This window comes from Barbus barbus (genome assembly GCF_936440315.1).
Source record: "Barbus barbus genome assembly, chromosome: 39".
In the NCBI taxonomy this organism is placed as follows: domain Eukaryota; kingdom Metazoa; phylum Chordata; class Actinopteri; order Cypriniformes; family Cyprinidae; genus Barbus; species Barbus barbus.
In genome coordinates, this window is record NC_136717.1 from 17735665 (window position 1) to 17751597 (window position 15933).

A 15933-nucleotide genomic window follows, 5' to 3' on the forward strand; every position below is an offset into this window, starting at 1 on the left:
TATGTTTTGAAGAACCATAGAAACCAAACTGGTAGCCATAAAGCTGAATAAATAAGCTTCCATGATGTATGGTTTGTTAGGACAATATTTGGCTGAGATACAACTAGCCTGTTTGATTATCTGGAATCTGAGGGTGCAAAAAAATCTAAATATTGAGAAAATTGCCTGTATAGCTGTCCAATTGAAGTCATATTACTAATTAAAAATGAAGTTTTATGGTATAATTTACAAAATATCTTCATGGGGCATTATCTTTACTTAATATCCTAATGATTTTTGGCATATATTTAATTTTATATACAGTGCCCTCCATAATTATTGGAACAGTAGGCTAAAGACAAAATTGCTCTGTTGGCTGTGGAGTCAAGACATTTGCAAATATGATTAAAAGATGAATATGAGACAAAACTACAGAATGTCACATTTTATTATTAGCCGTTTCAACACATACATGTTTTAGCAAATAAAAAGAACAGCACTTTTAGAGTTCATCCCACTCATTGATGTGAGCATAAGTATTGGGACAGTTGAACATAAGGCAGATATAAAAGATTAAAAGCTATTATTTAGTTGCAGATCCCTTGCACACAATCACAGCAGTGAGTCTGTGACCCATAGACATCACCAGACTCTTGGTCTCATCCTTTGAAATACTTTAAACGGATACTATATCAGTAACACACACACACACACACACAGAGTTATCATTGTTAAAAAATGTCATTATAAGCATATCGTTAAAAGTAGTCATGGAAGAAAATCAATCCAACTTAAATCTACAATTTCCATTCTACACAATCATCTAAATAACTTTGCCAAAGCCATATTTAGGCATGTGTTTGTGCAGATGGGTAGCATTGCTTTGTGACACCCCCCCCCCCCCCCCAGTGTAGGACATCTGATTTATGGTAGTGGTTTGGCAGTGCAAGTGAAAATGAGCATGTTAGTCTTCCCACTGTACAGCGTCATGTCTGATACCCAGCCGCGTCTTCTCAAATTCTAGATGTATCCACTTATTGTGCATGAAACCGTGATTGTTCTCAAGAGTCCTGAATGTCATGGGACATCTGTACTATCAGGGAAATATAAGGACTACAAGGCACAACAGATGGAGAAAAAAACATACAAAAGAGTAGCATGTAGAGAGAGTGAAAATAAAAGACATGGAAACTAAAGTCTAACCAGTTTCAAAACTTTCAAGAGTATTTTTAAACAAGAAAGTCTGCACTGATTGGCTACTTCAAGTGTACTCTCAATACAATTGTAGCTCTCGTCTCCCTGAGCTAATGCAGACTGGTTTTGTTTATACGTCCCACTTCCTAAATTGGTTTGCAGGCAGATTTGAAGACATATATCATCAAGAAATAATCCATACAGTATGTACCAGAGCCAACCGGTAGGCTGGTTGTTTGCTTATATGTTCTTTTTCCAGCGGGGGAATTTTTCTGGGGTGCGGGTATGTACATAAATATTGCTTGAACAAATAAAAAACAGCAGGATTCATTTTTTAATATTTACTGACAATTATGCTCTCAAATGATACCCTACCCTTTGTATAAAAAAAGTTATTTTATAGATTACTTACAAAATATAATGTTACTGATGACAGATTTCATGAAGAAAATTGAAGACAGTAACATAGGTTACTCTCTACTTTTTAGATTACTTCGCTTGTTTTAAACCTACCATTGCTTTTTTCCCTATATTCAGGAGCATGGATCACAAAATTATTTACGTGACATTTCTATATTGTGAATATATTTAAAGCTAAATAATATGACAGAGTAGGATTTTTGGAAAGGAAACATTAAGGGAGAAAAAAGAATTAGGGAGAATCAATAATAATTTGCTGCCATTTTATGAATATGTAATCATGTAATTCATAAGAAGTAACTGTAATCTGATTATGAGCATTTTGGAATCTGTAAAGGATTCCAATGTAAAGGATGCATTATAATCATAAATCAAACTACTGACATTTAATTATAAAGGAATGGTTAGAATTAGTTCATTTATGCACTTGGTTTCTTCATTATGCCAAATTAATTTCTATAACACAGGTGTGAAAGTGAACGAGTGTGACTCTTTGTGCTGGAACAGCCATATTTGCTGCTTATTATTCTCTGCAAATATCATATTCCTTACAATAGAGAAGTTAAACAAGAGCTTGAAGCCCAACATTTTTTAAACCTGGATCTTGTGAAGGTGGAGAAATGGTTGCTAGGGAACAGGTCTAGAATACATAGGGGACTGGCATATCACACTTTATATATGAATTTACAAAGTAGAAGAGTATGACAATTCAGATGCACAAATGAGACATAAAATACTTGTTTGGGACTAAAATACTAATTTCTGCTAAAGAAAATAATAATATGGAAATCATCTTAGTGACATGCCGAATGTGTCAGAAGACAACAGTCTGGTCTTCCATTGCCTGCCTGAGGGGATTCTGGGAGGTGGATGATGCAAGAGTCGAGTCAGACATGGTCCTGTCTGCTGTTACTCAATCAGTCAGTGACCCTCTCAGCTGAAAACACACATGCTTGACACATCCAGCATCTGTGTGATTATGGACCATGACAAAAACTCCAGTGACTGCATGATAGTAACAAAACTGGAGAAGATGCAATCCAGATTAGAAACTGTTCAGTTAAAAAGAATGAAAAGTGCATTTTCACACATTGCAGTTTTGTTAGAGGAATAGTTTGTCGTCTATATATATATATCAAATATAGCCTCGTCTCGCACTCACCTGTGGGATTTGACACATCACTGAACGTTTCCATGGATAAAACACATTCCTCGCTTCAGGTTAGGCTGCATAGCTGAGAAAATAACCAACTCGCTGACCTTTTTTGTATTACGGTGGTCTACTGTGTGACTGATTTTCTGTCTACGCTGTAAAAAAAAAAGATTTTTTGAAGTTGTACATAAAACTAAATTACTACGTTTTACAAGAAAATACTACAAGCTTACAAATTTATTAAGTGAAAAGACAATCTAACTACTTCAACATATCTTAAGTGACACCTTTAGAGAGACAAATCTATGAAACTCAAATGTCCATGAGACAAATTGAGGTTTAAAATCATTTATTTCTCTTTATAATCATTAAGGAATACAGTTTTAAAGTGTTAGGAAAATGCCATTTTTGAATCAAGCTGTTAAAAATTAATCTTCAACACTGTTAGAATTTTACTCATTGCATTCAAGGATTAATATTTTACAATATTATACGCTCAGTCTGAACAGAACTAATAAATTATGTAAAATATTTTCCAGGCAAGTGCACACAGAAGCAAATAAAAATGTATACTGAGGCATTCAAACATAATACATAAATCAATGATCATTTCATTAGTATTTTCACAATAATCAATGCAAGCCATCTTCAGCAATAATACGACTGCAATTGAGTGCTTTCCAAACATTGCATGCAAAATCTTTAAAACATCAGTGCTATTGGATCCCTTTGTGGTCTGACACACAAGGTTGATCATTTGAATTTAAATAAAAAATTAAAACGTTTGGTTGAAATTAGTTACACACACTTTAGTCTGTGTGGTTAGCAGCTCTCCTCATGCTAATTACAGTACCGTCAGTTCAGTTGACTATTACTAAAGGATTTTTCGAGGAGAGACACTACACAACAGCAACTTTATCCCAATGCAAATTAATCAATCAAAATAACATTAGTACATCCCAACAGATGAAAAGCAGCAAATATAAGTGCTAGCTAGTCAGTGCTGCCACTAACATTTCATGCTTTCAAGGATCTTCGTTTCAAACAAGATGTTCTTTCAATAACAGCCTTAAAATCAGACTAAAACTTTTTCAATCTTATGTGCTCGTCAATATGAGGCAACAGACTCGATTCCCTGTTTTAAACTGCCATATGGCAACATATGTAACACGTAATTCCACTGTAGTGCACAGTTTACCTTGTTATATGATAAACAGACAACGGAGAAGGTCAGAGTTTGTGCTAGTTTGGTTTAGAGTGTGAGTTTCAGAGTTTGGAGCGAAAAGGAAGGCCGTCGTACATGTCAGCTTTAAGTTGGGCCCATTCGGCTAGTTTCTGAACGATGCCCTTTTCTTGAGTGAGAACACTAGCCACTTTCTTTAACTTATTCTCGTTACGCTCCAGGTAGCGCCAACCCTCAGCCTGCAGGAAGTCCAGCCTCTCCTGTTTGTTCTCGTCCAATGAGATGTCTTCACTCATGTAAGGGTTAAAACGAAAATAGGTGTTCGGGGGGAGGAGGGCGTCCAGCATTGTGTGGACCTCTACAGTATAAGAAGAAGAAGAAGAGGTTTATGTAGTGAGTGACAAACAATAGAATAATAGCAACGTTTTATTATTGATTTATTATTTTTATGTTTCATGATGTCATCAGTTTTCATTATTACATTTTTTTCAAATCTTTATTCTTATGGAATTAGTTTTTAAAATGATGAATTGCGGTTCAAAGGCTTTATATAAACTCTTAACCTCAGACTGAACTAATCAGTGACCTTAAAAAATAAACTTAAGCCGTTCATTTCAAACTCTGTGATCCTATGGGATATGCAGAGCTGTAGGTGCTACATTTTCTCATTATTCAGAAGACCCCCGGACTTTCCTTTGTGGCAGATTCAACCAGGCTTCATAACACAAGGAGATTTTATTAGTGGTCTATGCAGTAAGACACAAATAATATAATAATGTTTCATTATTTAAAACATTCATATAACTTTTTATTATTTATTAATATTGCATAAATGTTATATAATTTATTTAAAGTTTAAATGGTTCAAATTTAGTTAAATTATTTTCTTTATATTGAAATTTTTATAATCTTTATATATTAATAGTTTGTTTGTTTGTGTTTTTTGTAACACTTTATTTTAAGGTGTCATAATACAGAATAATTAATTAATTTAGTACTTAGTAGTAGCTGTTGTACTTGCATGAAACAAAATGTACTTACCATGTAACTAAGTTATGGAACAGCCTGTACTTACAGTTTATAATTATGTAGCTGTAATAGGCAGCTACTGTTACACATATGCAACAGGCCGAGTCTGTTACACAACTACTTACGTAACCAAAAGATTGTTACATATGTGTTGCATACTTTATATAACATAATTATAAATGTAAGTACACAGACATAAGCTACTTAAAATAAAGTATAGCAAGGTTGTACTTAAGTTTACTTCACTGAGAGGATCAAGGAATTTGTTAAAAATAAACTTCGGCTGCTTATTTCTCACTTTCATGGGGTCACTGCAGTCAGTGAGAGACAAACAGCAGAAAATGTTGCATGATTTAAAACTCTCATATCATTTATCATTAGAAATTAAAATAAATGATCATTTATATTTTTAAATAATTTATAAATTTGACAATATACTTGAATTTCTAAATGATTGAAATGCAATTTAATTTGACTGATTACAGGTGATTATTCTAATCGATTCATTTTCTAAATGATCCACTTCAGTTAAAATCAGTCTGAAAATCAAATTCTCTGGGAACTTGCTAAAAATAAACCTCAGCTGCTCAACTTTGGGATCCTTCAAAGGGATATGCAGAGCTGTAGGTGCTACACAGCAGCACAGAACCACACAGGCACAGCTGACAGATGTGATCATGTGGCCCCATCATCTCACCTTCAGTGTCAGTGGCGCTGCTGATGACATTGGTGAGTTTGGTCTTCAAGCTGGTATAAGTGCTCGAGCTGGTCTTGCTTACAGTTTCGTATCGGCCTGTGCCCAGAGATACCACACACTGCACAGGCGTGTTGGGCCACAAACACTTGCTCTCATGGATGGCCAGAGCTGTAGGATTATTGATCAAAAGACCACCGTCCTGGATAAAATCAAAAATCAATCAAATTTTAACAACATCACAGCCAGGTATCAAGTGGGAAAGCGATTCACAAGGTTCATGTGTGCTCTATAACAACTGGAGAAACTCAAATATAGCATTTAAAAGAAATTTACAGTTTCTGCCAAAATAACTGCTTCTATTCTTGTCCAAAAGCAAGGCTTATTTGTGGAAATCTGGGTTATTCTTTGAAATACTAGAGGTAAGAGATAAAAGGGGTGAATTTGCATTTGTAGCTGATATGATTATGGGAATATTCGTCACTGTAGAGTATAATGGACGCAGGATCTCTCTACAGGAGACGTGGGTAGATGTGTTCATTTCACCTGAGGCATCTGAAAACCATTTACTCGGCATCATCCTTCTCTGTTTCCATGCCTCCCTTAAGGAGCTCATCAGAGAAACAAGATGAAATCGTCCACTAGACAGCATCCCACTTCTGACACATACCTTTGGGGAAGTCGTGGCCTAATGGTTGGAGAGTCGGACTCGTAATCGAAAGGTTGCGGGTTCGATGAATCCCCGGCCGGCAGGGATTGTAGGTGGGGGGAGTGAATGTACAGCGCTCTCTCCACCCTCAATACCACGACTGAGGTGCCCTTGAGCAAGGCACCGAACCCCCAACTGCTCCCCGGGCGCCGCAGCATGGCTGCCCACTGCTCCGGGTGTGTGTTCACTGTGTGTGTGTGTGTGTGTGTGTGCATTTGTTCACTACTCACTGCTGTGTGTGTGCACTTGGATGGGTTAAACGCAGAGCACCAATTTCGAGTATGGGTCACCATACTTGACAATACGTCACGACTTATCCCTCATTTCTCTAGTATGCCCTAGATTTTAGTGACACGGATACTGATGCGTATCAGTGAACTGCACGCTGCTTTCCGAGTTCAAAGATAACAAATCATACCTCATCAAAGCAATCAAAAGATAATTAAAGAGATATTTCACACAGCAATTAACATTGTCATCATTTACTCATTCTCATGACTTTCAAAACCTGTATGACTTTCTGTCTTTTGTAGAACACAAAAGGAGATGTTTAGTAGAATGTCCAGGCTGCTCTTTTCCATATAATGAAAGTAAATGTTGACCGTGTTTGTCAAGCTTACGTTTCAATATGTTACTCTCAAAAACTGCGTTTGAAGACTTGGAACAAGATGCAGGAGTTATTTAGACTACTTTTATGATGCTTTTATGCTGTTATTTTTAGCATGAATATATATATTTTTTAAATCACTTTGTAACAGTTATAATAGTTAACTAAAACTTAAACTACAAACATTAAATAAATAAATGTTACTTGAAAAAAAATTCAGCTTGTTGCCATTTTTTTCAATTAGAAAAAATTCAAATTTTTAATTTAATTTAACTAACGTCCCTGTACTAAAGCAAACTAAAACTGAAATATAGATGCATAAAAACTGCATAGGCATCATGAAAAACAACAAAAATTAAAATAAAAATGTAAAATATAAAAATTTATTCAAACTATTAATAAAAACTGCAATAGCGTCTCAAAGATAATAAATTAACCCTGCTGTAAATATAAGAGCATTTTGTGTTCCTCAGGAGAAAGAAAATCATATGTCCTTAATGGGGATAAGTCAATGATGACAGATCTTTCATTTTTGGGTTAACTGTTCTTTTACTGAATCAATCAATGAAGAAGAAAAACAAACAAACAGTTGAGGACTGACTTCTTGTTTGATGGTAGAGAGTCCTTGAGGAAAGTATGCATAACAGATTACAGGCCTGGCATGTGGAGAAGAAACTGAAGAGCTATTCAGATCAAGAAAGAGAGAGAGATAGAGAGAGGTTCTGCCATTGGTGGCATTCGGAGTCCGGGCATCGAGTGCTCTGTTGGCAACAGGTTTTAGAGCCAAGAGCCTCCACTACATTTGCATTTCAATGAGGACACATTCATCCCACACAGTAAAACCATACATCAAAACATCGCACGGCAGCTTTAAATGCAGAATTATGGGAAGATTAACCTATTGAATGTGTGTGTTTGCTTGGCCCTAAGGCCAAAAAAAAAAAAAATTGAATCAGCTACACGGCTATTAGATGAAAAATGAATACCATCTAAAAATGGTTCATTCTCATCTTGTTGGCCAATAAATTAGGCCTTCCTTGAGGACAAATTTCCCATCTAGTGTTCTCCAAAGAACATTTGACCGCAAAATGAGGATTATATCTGATGGACGCATAAAAGCATCATGTGGGTCAATGATACATAAGCGTGCCCTTCATAAAGGAACGGAAGAATCTTTATCTTTTTAAAGGCAGGGAAATTTCTGGTTGAACCATATAACTGTTTTGGTGGACAAAGGTTTTCAACTATTAATAAAAAGTAAACAACATTTTGTTGAAATATTATTTTTATCTACAAATAATAATAATAATTATTATTACAAGCGAATTTCTAAGCTTTTCAAGAATTTTTTTTTTTTTAAATAGAGTTTTTTTCTTCATTACGATATTAGGATATTTTTTAACTTTAAGCACAACAAAAACTATCAAAATTAATTTTATTTCAGAAATTAATGTATTTTGAATAAATTAATAAATTCAAATATATTAATTTATAAATGAACAGAAAACAAAAACATCATTTACATACATGCATATATATATATACAGGCTATATAGTTTATGCCTATCAAATTGAATTTTAATTCAGGAATGGTCTGTATTTTTAATGTATTATGCATGAATTAATATAGAAAATCCTTATTTATAAATTCATGTCATTCATTAATAAATACAGTCATGAATTCAAAAATCATGTTATGTACCCATGTGATATATCAGGACATTTTTTTTTTATGCCCCCAAAAATATCAAAATGAATTTTAATTCAGAATCAAACTGTATTTTTATGTGTTTTGAATTCATTAATAGATTAAAAAATATTTACAAATTAACAGGAAGAAAAAATTTTCCACCCCCAAAAAATTATGAAAATATATTGTAAATTAGAAACAGATTGTATTTTGAATGTATTCTGAATAAATGAATACACTAACTGATTTTTTTAAATAAATACCAATTTTACCTAATAATTTTAAAATGAATTTATTAGTTACAATCCTTCACATGCTGTTTTCTCCCACCATTTCTATATAATAACAGGCCCATCTTCCTATTGACCTCAGAACACATAGGACTCTGAATGAATCTGGGCATTCATTTAGCTTGGTGACCAACAGCTTTATTGGACTTTTTGGGACAACAGGGTCATTGTGAAAAGCTGTATGCGAACTTGGTGGGTGTCAATAGGCAGACGGACAGAATGACGCCTTCCTGATGGCTCAACAGGCACCGCTGAGGGCTACGATTCAACATTAACGTCTGCTGCTTGGCTGATGAAATCTCAGGCTGTGAGGGTGCGTTCAGTGAGGCAGCGGTGGGACCGTGCCAGTTTGAGCTGGATGAAGACAGGCAGAGCGGCAAAAAGACCTGACAGCTACTCGAGGGCAATGCAGACACATGACTACTCAAAATCATACACTCCCCCTTACAAATCAGTTTTTTGTATCCACAAAAATTGATGCATATTCCAAATACGCAGCCATACTTTAAAGCTACGATGAGATTCTGAGAAAAGCGGATCAGAGAAGTGAGAGTAGTCTAAATAATGTTACTGACAGCAATCTCTTCAAACAGCAATCTGAGAGCCGAACTGAAGTGCCCTAAGTGACGGCACTCAAGAACAACACTAATGAGTCTGAATGTGCGGCCCTGATGAGACAGCACAGGAAATAGCCTGAGTGCATGTATGTGCAGAGTTCACTTTTCCTCCCTCTTCTTCCGACAAGAACCTAAAAGGCTTTGTAATGATTTTCAATACTGCAAGATGTCCGTGCAAGAATGACATCTCAAATAGTCAGAGCACTTGGATCTTAACACGTTAAAAAAGTCATATCATAATAATTAGCCTTAAAAACATAAGGATTAGTTGAGTGCAAAAAGCAGACCGGACTTTGCATGCTTTACCTGGTGGAGGTCATTTCCTAGTACAAATTCCTGGAAGTATCCAGGAGCAGCAGAGGATGCTCGAATAGCCTGCCACATTTTATGCTGGCAGCCGCCCAGGTAGTGTGAACGAACCCCTGGCAGGAAGTTATAATTCCTGAAGACATACGCCTTCAGCGGCAGGCCTCTGTTCACTATGGTGCTCACTGCTGACACCTAGAGGAAGCATTAAGGGATTTATCTAAACCAGGGTTCCTCAAATCTTTCCCTGGAGGTCCAATCTGCTGCAGAGTTTAGCTCCAACCCTGATCAAACTCACCTACCTGTGATTTTGATGATCTTGAAGACTCTGATTAGCAGCTCAGGTGTGTTTGATTAGGGTTAGAGCTAAACTCTGCAGGAATGGTCCAGATTTGGGTTAAAAGATGAGAATTCCTTTTTTTTTTTTTTTTTACAAGTATATATTGAAACCCACCTTAGGGCATTTAGGGTTCTTGGAAGTCTCAATCATTAGTCCAGGCCCCATTCTTTCTCTGTTGAGAATAAACAAAACTTTAAAATAAAACAAAATTCAAACAGTAAATGAGCAATATATTGTACTATAATCGCTTTAGGTTTACTGCATAATATCTCTATTTATTACTATTTATTTATGCTTTTATTTCATTGTTGTTTTATATGTGTCTCTTTAACTCTGTTATTATATTATTATGTTACTCATTTTTTATTTATTGCTATTTATATTTGCTTATTTATTGCTATTTATATTTGCTTTTAATTTCAGAGTAATTTTATACATGTCCCTTTACCTTTATTATTTTATTAATTATAATATTTATTACCTTTATTACTTTTTTTTCTATTTTCAGCTCCAAACTATTGTTGCACTTTACAATGAAGTAAATAAAATTAATAATATAATTCTGTTTCACATGGGCTTGCTCACATCACTTTTAAAATTACTTTTAAAAAATAAAATGAAATAAAGTAAAACAATAAAATATTCACTTCATTGTCTTACTTGAGGATCTCTTCCCAGATCTGGCTGTCATAGTATGCGTGATTCCAGCCCATTTTCACTGTGCCCACAATTAGGTTCTGTTTAAAGACATCAGATCCTAACTTCCGATAGAGTTCCTCACACTCATCCAGAGGGATCTGGAACACACCCAGCATAAAGGCCAGGATGGCCCCTAAGGAAAAAAAAAGATTTAATGGAAGTTTGTTCATTCCTATATCTAATAGACATTTTCTAAGTAGTTGTAGTAATATACCTGTACTAACTCCACAAATGTAGTCAAACAGCTGGTAGATGGGCTTCCCTGTCAAACTCTCCAGTCTGTGCAAAGCCTGTAATGCAACCAAACCCCTACAAAACAATTGCATCAAATTACAGGCCTGCACACATAGCATTTTACTGCAAATATAAGTATTCATCTTATAACATGAAACGTAAGGATAAGGATTCACTGAAACAAAATAAGAAATCACGAGTAGTTGGACGATATCATGCACATTAACTTTTTTTTATACATATATATATTAGGATGCAGAAATATAGGAATATTTATGCAAATATGTGTACAAGGTATATACTGATTTAATTTTATTTTTAAACTTAGATTAAGAATATCATATTCCACTGCTGTGACTTTATTTTGTATTTTATTCTTGGTAAAATCGTGACACATTGAAAGTATGAAATTAGTCTACAATGACAGACATCTAAAGGGATTGCGAAATTGAGTCTTACCTACTTTTAGGTAAATTTGGGCTGACCTACTTTTATCTAAAAGTACTTTCACAATCTGTTAACTTTAGGTTAATCATTTTTCCCCAGCTGTCATGTGCCTGTCACCTGGTCCCTCCCCCGTCGATGGAGAGGACACGTATCCCTCTGCCTTTGACCGGGTCAGTGTAGCCCACCAGGGCCAGAGCCTGTCTCACTGCAGCCTGCAGACTGACGTCTCTTGCCTGCCTCAAACGCAGTAGACACGGGATGACCTTCTCCTACAGCCAGCAAGAGAAAGGAAGAAATGAAGCATACAAGTTATTGAGGGAGATTACAATGTACAAAAATGAATCCGGATATGGCAGATGGTTGGACACAAACGTACAGTGACTGCCACCCCTCTGGTCTCAGGAAACTCCAGCAGGTGGAAGCTCAGTTCCTCCACCCTGCTGATGGTGATCTTCACATCAGTGACCCGTTGAAGACTCTTGACCAGTGCTCTGGTTCGGTTATCCACACTAACACGTGCTATAATCTACAGACACACAGAACAGTTACATTTCATCCTTAAACATTAAAATCAGTGTTTTCATTATAATCGCTGTTTGAGATTCTAAAAAAGGAATGTTTTGGGTGATAACTGACCCAGAAATCAAAAGGAAATAATTATATTTCATTCATAAAACATGAGCAGAAGGAACTACATACAAATGTGATCTGTTTCTATTGAATAAATGTAGCACAATTAAGTCTTTCTTTTGGGCCAAGACTTTTTTTGTATTGTAACAATAAAAAAATTATAGAAATACAAATAATAGAATATACATACATACTGTACATATATGTTCTCAAACAATATTTATTTTGATAAAATACAGCTTATAATAATTATAAATACACACACACACATATATATATATAAAATGATCATTTATATTTACATAAAATATTATTTTATTTTGAATTATTAAAATTGTATATACATATATATATATATATATATATATATATATATATTTATAGACACACACACACATTTCTCAAGCGATATTTATTTTATAAAATACATTATACATTTTTTATATTTAAAAGCAATACATATAACAATAATGTAATATAATATATAAAATACAATTTATATAATTATGATGTATTTTTCATAAAATATTATTTTATTTTTATTTATTATTATTATTATTATTTATTAAAAAATTATGCAAACTTGTAGGACCATATATTATTATTATTAATAATAATATTATTATTTCATTTTGGCAATTTTCATTAGATTAACCCCAAAATCTATACGGCAGACCACACTAAAATACCAAAATAGTTTGAAACACAAGGCTTTAACTCAAAAAAGATCTCAACTAAACATTCTATTAAAATTACAATTATATTAATCTACCTTCTCCCTCTGAGACAGCAGTCTCTGTGCTTTCTCGTCTGCCTCTTTTTCCTCCTTGCTTTCTGCACTCTTTGCATCCTGGGACACAGCTATTGCAGATCCAGAGGTTTTGTCCTTCTCCGCTGTGCCACTCTTTGAATCAGATCTGAACTTTGGGACGAGGGGAGCGATGTAGTTTCCTACAAAAGCCTGGACGCTGGGCCTGGGGTAGGACAGGTAATGACTGATGCCTTTCCTTGGCGATATGGGGATGGTTGAAACACCCTCATCCTGAGCTGTAGCAGAAGGGGCTTCTGGACTTGGGACAGAGCCCTCCTTGTCAATAGCAGGGGGTGTTTCTGGTGTGGATCTATGGGACACGGGCACCGCCATTAGAATATGATCCTTGCTATTTTTTGGAAGAGTGCTAGGTTGGATCTGAGATGTCGAGGATGCCGTGTCTCGTGACCTTTTGTCATTTTGTGTGTCGCTTCCAAAGTAGGTATTGACATGTTCAGCTAGGTGATTGTACGTTTCATCCATGTTGGTTGTGAACGCTGCAGGCTGAAAACGTTGCAGTGTTTGCTTTGCAACCACACTGGTTGTGTTTCCTGCACTGCTCGACAAATTGCTGACAGATTTTGGGGCTTCTTTATGAGGTTCTATATCCTTTTTCACCTCTTTCTCCCTGGGCGGCTCAGGTGCCGCCACGGTCATGACAGCTCCGGCCTCTGCCTCGGGACATTCTACTTTAACCTCTATAGTTTTGCCTTGGGCGGCACCGGGTTTGAGGCGTGTGATCTTGGCGAAGAGGTCGGTGTTCACCGTTCCGCTCACGGCTTTGGTAACGGAGTCCAGTGTGCTCCTGATGCGCGACATGCGGTGAAGTTACTCGAGGGAATTCTGGGATATTCCTTGAGGAAACAGACATGTGTGTGGATTGGGCATCAGAGCTGCTGAACCCTACAGAGCTCAGTCGAAGCTTTAGGCATTTCACATCCACTAAATAAGGACTCCATGATAATACATGAGATAGGAGATTTTCTCATTTTAAAGACAACCTGTAATGAGAAAGATCGTTATTAGTTATTATTAAATTAATCATGTTTAATATCAAAAAATCAATCATATGTAAGAAACCATCCAGAAAATCCTAGGAACTGCAAAGCACTGTGCTAAAAACAGTCAGAACCCCTTGAGCAACTGCACATTTGCTATTCATATTTAATATTCAAAGTGAATAAGATGGCATAAAAATTAAGGCATTTTCTGCATTAAGACAATGGGCTTCATGCTTGAAGCATGAACAGAACGAGAGTACATTTTTTTTATGATGCTTTTCCAATATTTTTTTCAAACAAATTCTCATTACTGTAATAAAGTATCAAAAATTGTCCTGTTTTTAGTTAATACATAAAATTAAAATATAATATTTCATCATATTTATTTAATAATATGTATTATTAAAATTATTAAATTAAAATGATTAGAATTAGCTTACTGGTGACCTGTAAACAGAAAGACTGGTATTTGTTATTATTAAATGAATGATATATAATGTTACTAAGAATAATAAATTATCCTGGACATCCTACGACAATATTTAATATTTAAAGTGAATGAGTATAATGAAAGTAAAAAGAAAGTATATTTCCCTTTTGCTGATGGACACCGTGGACTTTTAATACTTCAAAGCATGTCAGTTTAACTCGCTGTTTACAAACGATCACTTTCAATGGAAATAAAGTAAAACAAGAGCTTCAAAAGGAAATACTGTAGTATTACTAAAAAGGTCTCATATTTACCATACCGTGCAGTTTTTGTCAGTGTAGCTCGAATTATCTTAAACGCTAAATGACTCTTGCCAAAATAATAAACTGTTATCTCTATATAAATTGAATATGTTTATAGACAGTCATTTGTTGTTCATAAATGGATATTACTATTATTTTCAAGAGGCTGCTCTTTGGACCACTGGTGTTGTTTTGATCAGATAAAACAGCATAAAAGAAATAATTCTGCTCTTTTAAGCCGGAGTTTGAAATATTAAGCATAAAAATAAGATGACGTACCCGCCGGTTCCTTATTATTCGCTGTCATTTTGTTAGAAATATCTAGAACACAGAGAGGTGTATGAATCCCAAATGGAAAATTTGACAGGAAACGTATCCAGAAAAGATGACGTGATGTGCACACAGCCAATCAGAGCGCCTCGAATCTCCTCTTCTCTTCTGTTGATTGGAGGCATAAAAACAAACGGGAAAGAGTGCACTGCCAACTACAGGGAGTAAGTGAAACAGCATAACTTAAAGAACAAAACAAAACAAAACAAAAAAATAGAGGCAGAGAGAAAAGGTTATACATCATCTTTATAAACAAAGAATGATTAGTTATCTAAAAAAGGTAATTGTTGCATATTAAATAGCGGAGTACAGTAATACTGTTGTGACGGGGAAATTTAGCACATAATATCTGTTACTATTCTGATATGTGTTGCAAGATAAAAGAAAGGACAGTGTATTGCATGCATCTATATGTAAAATACTGAACTAACAGATTTTTAAGTTAATAATAAAATAATTTTAAATGATCATCACTGGTAATTTCTATACTACATATAATTTTATATGTATGTACAGAGTAGCAGGGTTATAATATTGAATTAAAATGAAAACTACTAAAACATTTATTTAAAATAAGATAAACGTTTAGTGGCATGAAATAAAATGTTAAAAAATATTTTATTTTAGCTAGTTTAAAATAATTAAAATAACAAAACCAACCAACTTTAAATGTAATATTGAAAATATAAAAATTAAAACATTACAAATATTTAATATGTAGAGTTGATTACTTCACATTGATATTGTTAGTTCTATTTTATTTTTTTTAGCATGCATATTGTGTAATATAGACACTGTAAAACAAAATGCAAATTTTCACAAAAAATGGCTGTATGAA

General features: G+C 34.8%; 1 protein-coding gene across 2 annotated transcripts; it reads right to left on the bottom strand.

Moving 5' to 3' along the window:
- Positions 1-410: 410 nt before the first annotated feature.
- On the bottom strand, positions 411-15199 carry LOC306858979 (calcium-independent phospholipase A2-gamma-like). Of its 2 annotated transcripts, XR_013783265.1 has the most exons (12): positions 15045-15157; positions 12994-14033; positions 11968-12117; positions 11709-11860; positions 11125-11219; positions 10872-11043; positions 10326-10383; positions 9872-10066; positions 5656-5854; positions 3945-4287; positions 2756-2901; positions 411-2617 (listed from the first exon to the last, which is right to left on the bottom strand). XR_013783265.1 is itself a non-coding variant. In XM_079399797.1 (10 exons), the coding sequence occupies exons 2-10, from the start codon at positions 13849-13851 to the stop codon at positions 4013-4015; spliced, it is 2154 nt and encodes a 717-aa protein (XP_079255923.1). In that variant the 5' UTR covers positions 13852-14033; positions 15045-15199; the 3' UTR covers positions 3052-4012. The 2 variants fall into 2 exon arrangements, 1 of the variants encoding a protein (XP_079255923.1); XM_079399797.1 differs by lacking the exons at positions 411-2617; positions 2756-2901 and having other exon boundaries at positions 3052-4287; positions 15045-15199.
- Positions 15200-15933: the final 734 nt, after the last annotated feature.

Bases quoted from the DNA above. Each gene is read 5' to 3' on its own strand.
- LOC306858979 (XM_079399797.1), bottom strand. From the start codon at position 13,851: ATGTCGCGCATCAGGAGCACACTGGACTCCGTTACCAAAGCCGTGAGC. The intron at 12,118-12,993 runs GTAGATTAATAT...GTGTGTCTGTAG, and splicing joins TGCTGTCTCAGAGGGAGAAG to ATTATAGCACGTGTTAGTGT. The intron at 10,067-10,325 runs GTGGGTTTCAAT...TGCTTCCTCTAG, and splicing joins AGAACCCTAAATGCCCTAAG to GTGTCAGCAGTGAGCACCAT.